The following is a 6952-nucleotide window of genomic DNA, read 5'->3' as shown; positions in this document are numbered from 1 at the left end:
CTGTAACTGATAGATAAATAGTGATTATTCTATGGAAAAGTTAATCTTTCCATGAAAACACCATCCAAAAAATCCCTTGGAAAAGCAATGGGCTTGGACTACAATCCCTGGAGTGATAAAAATGTGATCTTCTTGGCATCATTTCCACTGTGTAAATCAATTTATCTAGCTGCAGGTTTGAATCCTAGCAGAGCTTGCTGCAGTGATTTAAGGTGCCATCACCTATTTAATTCCTCCTCACACCTGGGATGGGAGAATGTAATAAGGGACCAGCCCCAGCTGGCACAGCTCACAGTCTGAGAAAGAATCTCACCTTCAGAAACTAGTGCATGAAAATGTGAATTGCATGGGCTGGAAATAATTTCTTATATCAACTCTGCTTTAGGGGCAGTCATGTCTGATGAGGAGGCGGGACAGACAGCCGGGAACAGCAATGCCTTCAGCTGTGCCAGTGAGAATTCTTCGGAGAGCCTTGGTGCGAGCCTTGACTCTGCCTGGGGCGTTGGCGGCAGCTTCGTTGCTTTGTAGGAGTTAATGCAGCTCTCGGCTTAAATGCCTGAGTCCTTGAGAGAGGACGTAAACGTTTCTGAGGTGAAGAGGAAGCAAGAGAGACAATAGTCAATGCCATGATACAAGACAGAAAAAAATAAATTGCATTTTTTCTGCAGCGTAGAGTGCAAGGACACGGGTGCTGAATGGAAATAGAGATACACTTCAACACAACTTTATCGAAAGTAAATGGTGTTAACCTAGCTCGTTCATTTTCCTTGGAAGGAGAACTGATTTTCTAGGAGAAAATAAATGTGGGGGGCCTAAGGAAAGTGGCACGACGTCACCCGGGGAAGCCAGCAGAGATGGGGCGCATGGGGCACGGTACAGTGACGGAAAGTGACTAAAGCAACACGGTGAATTATTGAAAGCTGATCCACTGACAGAGAGGGAGCTGCTGACGGGCTGGCCTTGGAAGGCGTTTTACCCAACAAACTCACTAGCGCCCTTGCCGCGGGCACGGCACGAGGAGAGAGGTCCCGGCAGGACAGAGGGCGCAGCAGCGCCAGCGCGCTCCCACAGCATCCCGCAGGGGCCGAGCCCAAGATGGCCGGGAGCGCCGCCCCGGGGCGGTGGGAGCTCAGCGCGGGGGGCGGCGCGGCCCGGCGGGGGCAGAGCTCCCTCCGCCCGCCCCTCCGCTCCCGCCCCGCCCGGCGCTGCTCCGCCGGCTCCGAGCGGCCACAGCGGCGGCGGCATCGGGTGAGTGGCGGCGGGCGGGAGCGGGTGGGGGACAGCCGTCCGTCCGTCCGTCCTTTCTTCCTTCCTCCCCTCCCTCCAGCCCGGGGAGCCGTCCCTCCTTCCCTGCGCTGCGGGGGCAGAGGCTCTGCTCGGGCACTGGGTGCGGCTGCCGCTCGCCCGGGCGGGGCCCGCTTCCCGGCGCTCCCTGCGCAGGCGGCGGCGGGAGTCGGATCCCGCCGGGGTGTGGGAAGGGAGCCGCGCTCTGCCGCCCAGCGCGGCCCTGCCGAGGAGCCATCAGTGCCGGCAAGGGGACAGGTCGGCGCGGTGGGTGACAGATGTGTGGGGGTGTGTGCGTCTGCTCGCAGCGCTTCGGCGCGTTTGCACCAAATAAGGAGAAGTTTAGTTTCCATACCACGTACTGCCTTGCAGCAGTGTATTGGCATCAGAAATTAAATTAGAGTCTAATAGTTGGTGTGCACCTTTGACAGTTCCTGTGCTGAGTATCTACAGTATAAGGCAAGTAATTAAGTTTTGAAATACCGAGCATCCCAACTCCTTGCTCATGCTTCTCTGATCTCAAAAGTCTTGCCTAATAATGTAGAATTTAACTTTTTTCATTCTAGATACTGCAGTTTATATTGATGGTGTACATGTATGAAAATAATTAGAAATTAACGTGGATTTAAAGAGCTGAAGGTAAAAAAGAGCCTTTAAAATGAGAAGAACGTCTTCAAAGAGGAGCTAATTATGCCATTGTGATGACCAATATCAGAACTGGCAGTCTGACAAATAGTGGGAGTGTAAGCTTTCTAATAGATGGGTCATATTTTCCTTGCTGACTTGATCTATTTAGTGCCGACTCAAACAAAATCCAGAAGTTTGTAGAATTCACCTAAGGCAGTTGCAGCTGTGCAGCCTTGCTGCCTTGCCCTAGGTAGTGGTGGTCCATTTGCAATGTCACCTGTCAGTCTGCTGCTGTTCCTGTGCACTAGGGATGAACCTGTGGTTTGGTTGGGGCTTTGCATGAAACCCGTGCTGATAATTAACCTTGCTCAATTTTGTTAAAAAGAAAAGTTTTTATTTTAAAAGAAAATGTTAAAAAGAAAAAATTTTTGCATGTCAATTTTGGATCTTAAAATCAGACTCTGTTGCAATGGGTTTTTTGCCTCTTGGATAAATCATAAGGGTTCAGGAAGTGGAACTGTGTTGCTCTTACCTATTTTAATTCAGTAAGAAAGGAGGGGAAGCTTTTCTCTTAAGAAGAGTTTGTGATGCATTCAGATGCTTATTTTTTAACTCCACTTACATACTAGTGCAGAAATCCCGGTTTCTTGAACAACAGAGTGGGTTTCAGTGCTCACTGAACCCCTTTTAGCTAGCTCAGCTCCAGAAGCTCTCAGTGGCTTTTGTTCCAGGCTGCATTGTTGGCACCCGTGGAAGCTGCATTTGATGGTTTGCTTTGTCTGTGGTGCCTAGTTTCTTGTGCCTACCTTAATCCCGGTTTTTGCTTGAGGAGTTCAATGTCTAATGGTTTCATTGTGTTGATGCTGCTTTGCACAGCATAGGTCATAAAACACCGTTCAGGTGTCTGTAGTTGTTAACCTTGGGCACTATAGATAGATAGTGTTTTGTGTGACTGCAGCGTTGCCATATGCTGGGCTGCCTAAGGCTAAGCTGTTGCAAGGCATTGGTGTACATTGGTGCAAATTGCTGTGTTTCAGGGCAAAGGGGTGCCCAGGATATGTTTGGGATTATTAGTAGATTTTCAGGATCACTATGAAAGGCAAAAACATTAACTGCCTCAGGTCACTTGCATAGTTTGGATCAGTTCTGCTCTCAGTAGCAGGTATGCAGGAGCTGCTGTCCTTACGGACACCATGTGTGTCTGTAACCAGCAGGATGCCTGCAGTATCTTCCCAGCACATGTAGAAAGCTGTGGTGTGGTTTAAGAAACCAAATCTATCACGTATCCCAGAGAGAAATTCAAAGGCAGATGTTCCATTTTAATTGAGGCCATCGATGGAAAGTTGCCCCTGAAGACCTGTGATGTTAAGGAGTTGCTCTGATTCTGTGGCAGCTTAAGCTCATTCTTTAAAACAAACAACCTTCCTTTTCCTTGACCTTCCCACATCTTTCATATTTTGAGATTGGCTCCTTATATTTGTGTATAGAATGTAACAAGATTGTAACTTCTGTTCTCTTCCCTTCAAATGTGGAGGTGCAGGGGCTCTTCATCTGTTCAAGACTAAAATCCTAGATTATCCTGTAGTCGTGTGTCTCCAGGCTCCTGGGATTTATGAAGTGTTGTGACATCCCTAAAGAACTGAGAACACGGCAGAACAGTGCAAAGGATTTACAGGATTCCTAATAACTTTGTAAAAATTTATTTTACTTTTAGACCACAATGAACGTGGAACATGAAATTAGCCTCTTAGTTGAGGAGATTCGGCGGCTGGGAACCAAAAGTAAGTATTGTAATGTCTCTGTACAGATGTAGTCATGTTATATCAAGCTATGAACTTGGCAAATTTAAATAAGCAGGCTTAGGTAACCTGAAAACCTACATATGCACTTAATGTTGAACTGTACAGTACCACCTATGTCCCATCCTTTAAAGTAGTTCTGTTATAAAGTTAAACATTTAAGCCTCTGCAGCAGAGAGGATGTGGGCTTGAAGTCCTGCTCCCTGAATCCTGAATCAGCTGCAAGATTCACGTTTTCAATACTTGCTACAGTCACCACAGAAGAAACTTGCACCTCCTTCTTCCACCTCCTTCCTTGGTAACTTCTCTACTTCAGAATTCATGCGTTTCAATTCTGATGATGATTGTATTATTTGGAAGAAGTTGGTCTGTATGCCTAAAACTAATCCAGGAGTTGTACGTGTAGTTCCAAACTTCCTTAAACTTGCTTAGAAGGTACCTTTTTTTCTTAACATTGTTTTTCATTGCTAAAACTCCTTTCTTTACAAATATTTATGCAGTTTGTGGTTGTGCTACCTGCTCCTATATGTCAGTTCTGGTGCCATTTGTTCAGTTCCACTTGTTTTTCAAAACCTAAATGGATACGTACGTCTTGCATTTTGTATGACTGCATCTGGTTTTTAGGAATAACACAACTTTAAAATATATTTTTAAATTGTTGCTTTGTGTGAAAATTCACATTGCAGCCTTTTCAATGTGAACCTCAAATACTAATGAGTGAAAAAATTGTGAAAAAAATATTTTCATGTATGGTTTAGATTTAGGTTGGAGGAGCAGGGAGTTGGACTTGATCCTTAGGGGTCTCCTCCAATTTGAGATGTTCTAGGATTCTAGGATTTTAATTATTTAAAACTATTTTCCTCCAAACACTGTGAAGAGGTTCAATAGCCTGTGCTTGTCATAGGTTTCAGGAAGTCATCAATAAAAGTAAACATAGCAGATATGTGGTCCTCGATATGAGTCTCTGGAAGGAAAGGCAAAGTTAGATTAGGCAGGAGTTCTGCCTACTGTTTATCATCAGCATTCATAATATGATCCCAGAGAAATTGGGAAACAGAGTGGGGTTTACTTTCAATGTTCTGTATGTAACCTTATTTCCCCAGTACTCTCCTAACTTGAAGGAAATCTACATTATATCTTTTATTTAGATGCTGATGGACAAGTGAGTGTGAAATTTGGTGTGCTGTTTGCTGATGAAAAGTGTGCCAACCTCTTTGAAGCCTTGGTGGGAACGCTTAAGGCGGCAAAACGACGGAAGATTGTCACCTACCAAGGAGAGCTGCTTTTACAAGGTGTTCACGACAATGTGGATATCATGCTGCTGCAGGACTGATGCAGTGTTTCAGCTATGCATTAATGGAATTGTTTGAAACAGTGATTTGCCACATCCTCTTAATAAGGCTGATCATTCTAAGGCATTTTAATGTATTTTGTATAGCTTTATAGTCAAAAGAAAACTGTCCTATTTTGGAAAACATTCCCTTTTGTAAGTCTTCCTAAAATGGTACTGTATGTGAGTAATGTAAAAGATGCCAGATCTTTTTCTCTCTTTTTTTTTATTTTTTTGTTTTTAAATCTCAGGTAATTCTCTCAAATGTCTGGTGGTTATTTTCAACATCTGAAGAAGAGGACTGGTTATTTAATGTTTACAAATGAAAATGTGCCATGAAAGTATAAAATAAAAGCACATACTTAAATTTGTGTTATTCTTACTGCTTTGGTTTCTCTTTTTATTTGCAATCTGAAATGAAAGCAAACTGAATTCCTGCAAGGAGCGTATTTCTGAACAGCTGGACTGTTCAGAAAACAGGACAGTGAGAGAGAAATAATTTTGCAGCGTGATTCAATAGAAGAATGACTGCCCTTCGGATTGACCAGACTGTGCACAAAAAGTCATGAATGTTGAATGTACCTCATTCATCTGTGGCAGTGTCATATGCTTTCATTTTCTCATCTTCTAGACTTGTGAAGGAAGTGGGTGAGGAGCTCCCTGAATGCTTTCATGCAGTGTTAACTGGAAGTTAGTACAGCAGCTTCAGGTTGTGATTCTTTTCCTCACAGAAGTCGTCCTTTCTCCGAATCTCTCCAGGCAGAAAGTAGGAGGGCAGCGGAAGAAAAAAGCCCTTTTGATTGTTTTCTAGCTTACTGCCAATTCTTTTTATCAGGTAAAAGTGCACCCTCCAGTAGGGAGAAAGAGTTGCTGCATGAGGAAGGCAGCTGTGGGTAAGCAAAACTGCTTCCTGCTCTGTGCTTACGCTCCACAGCTGTAGCTCTTAAAGTTGCAGGATGGGTGAATTTCCCTTAGCAGACTTTTACAAGTGCAAAATGCTTGAAAAGCATCTCCTCATTTCCAGATCCAGCAAATGTGTGCATGGTTATGGAATCTGTACAAAGCTGTGTAGTTCCAGCTGCTACCCCTTTCATCTTGTTTTGCTCTGCTTTGTGCAACAGGAAAACAACTTAGATCCTGTGTGCAAACAGATCTGGGCTGCCTCTGCCTGTGCTGGCCCCAGAATCTGGAGAGCAGGGAAGTGATATGCAGAGAAACTTGAGCTGTCTGGGTCCAAGCCAGCTGGACTGGAGGAGCAGAGCAGGAGCTCAGCACAGCTCATTGGCCCCAGTGCTCTGTCACTCTGGTGCAGCACTTCTGCTTCCAGACCTGAGCTGGTGAGTGCCTGCACCCCTGTGCTCCACAGGCAGAACGAAGGGGGACAGAGACCCAGGCCTTCTGCCAGAGGGGTGAGACCAGACAGCTCTGTGTTGCCAGATAACCACAGATGTTTTTGCTTCTGCTTCTATTTGCTGCAAGCCTGAGTCTGGTTTGTCTGGATTCACAGAATAGCCGGAGTATGCTGACAGATACCAAGTGCTTTGTGATTCTGTGAGATGCCCGTTTTGGTACTGAGGGCACCAACCTACCCCAGCCAGGAAGTAGTTCTCGGTACAAGCTCTTGACAGCTCCTTAAGTACTGAAGGGCTCAGCCGTGAAAATTCAGTAAAAACAAAACAACCAAACCAGTAAATATAAGGCTCAGTGCTGAGTTGGAGCCGAGACAGGACTAGGAAGAGACCTTTGTCTCTCTTATTTTAGATTTATCTTAACAATACTAATAAAAGTGCTCAGGGCTTCTGGGAACACCATGTAGAAAGAGACAGAGAAACTTGGAATTAAAATAAATCTGTAACAATCAGAGGAGAATGTGGCTTGTGTACTGCCTGGGGCAGTTGAGTTTCATTTTCTC

At 44.9% G+C, this 6952-nt stretch overlaps 1 protein-coding gene across 4 annotated transcripts; it reads left to right on the top strand.

Annotated features, from left to right (window-relative positions):
• Positions 1 to 1183: 1183 nt before the first annotated feature.
• ABRACL (ABRA C-terminal like) lies at positions 1184 to 5411 on the top strand. 4 transcript variants are annotated; one of them, XM_042017130.1, is made up of 3 exons: positions 1184 to 1248; positions 3626 to 3692; positions 4859 to 5411. In XM_042017130.1, exons 2-3 carry the CDS (start codon positions 3632 to 3634, stop codon positions 5041 to 5043), a joined length of 246 nt encoding a protein of 81 aa, XP_041873064.1. In that variant the 5' UTR covers positions 1184 to 1248; positions 3626 to 3631; the 3' UTR covers positions 5044 to 5411. The 4 variants fall into 4 exon arrangements, with proteins under 4 accessions (XP_041873064.1, XP_041873067.1, XP_041873066.1 ...); XM_042017133.1 differs by lacking the exon at positions 1184 to 1248 and adding an exon at positions 1352 to 1551; XM_042017132.1 differs by lacking the exon at positions 1184 to 1248 and adding an exon at positions 1461 to 1542.
• The last annotated feature ends 1541 nt before the right edge of the window (positions 5412 to 6952 follow it).

The sequence above is a fragment of the Corvus kubaryi genome, unplaced genomic scaffold (assembly GCF_017639235.1).
Source record: "Corvus kubaryi isolate FWS band 111438036 unplaced genomic scaffold, C.kubaryi_AGA036_p1.0 split3-73, whole genome shotgun sequence".
Classification (NCBI taxonomy): domain Eukaryota; kingdom Metazoa; phylum Chordata; class Aves; order Passeriformes; family Corvidae; genus Corvus; species Corvus kubaryi.
The sequence above is the reverse complement of the archived record's forward strand: the minus strand, read 5'-3'. Positions and strand labels throughout refer to the sequence as shown.

Excerpts from the sequence above, each read along its gene's own strand:
- ABRACL (XM_042017130.1), top strand. The coding sequence starts at position 3,632 with ATGAACGTGGAACATGAAATTAGCCTCTTAGTTGAGGAGATTCGGCGG. Across the intron at positions 3,693-4,858 it reads TCGGCGGCTGGGAACCAAAA|ATGCTGATGGACAAGTGAGT; the intron begins GTAAGTATTGTA and ends TCTTTTATTTAG.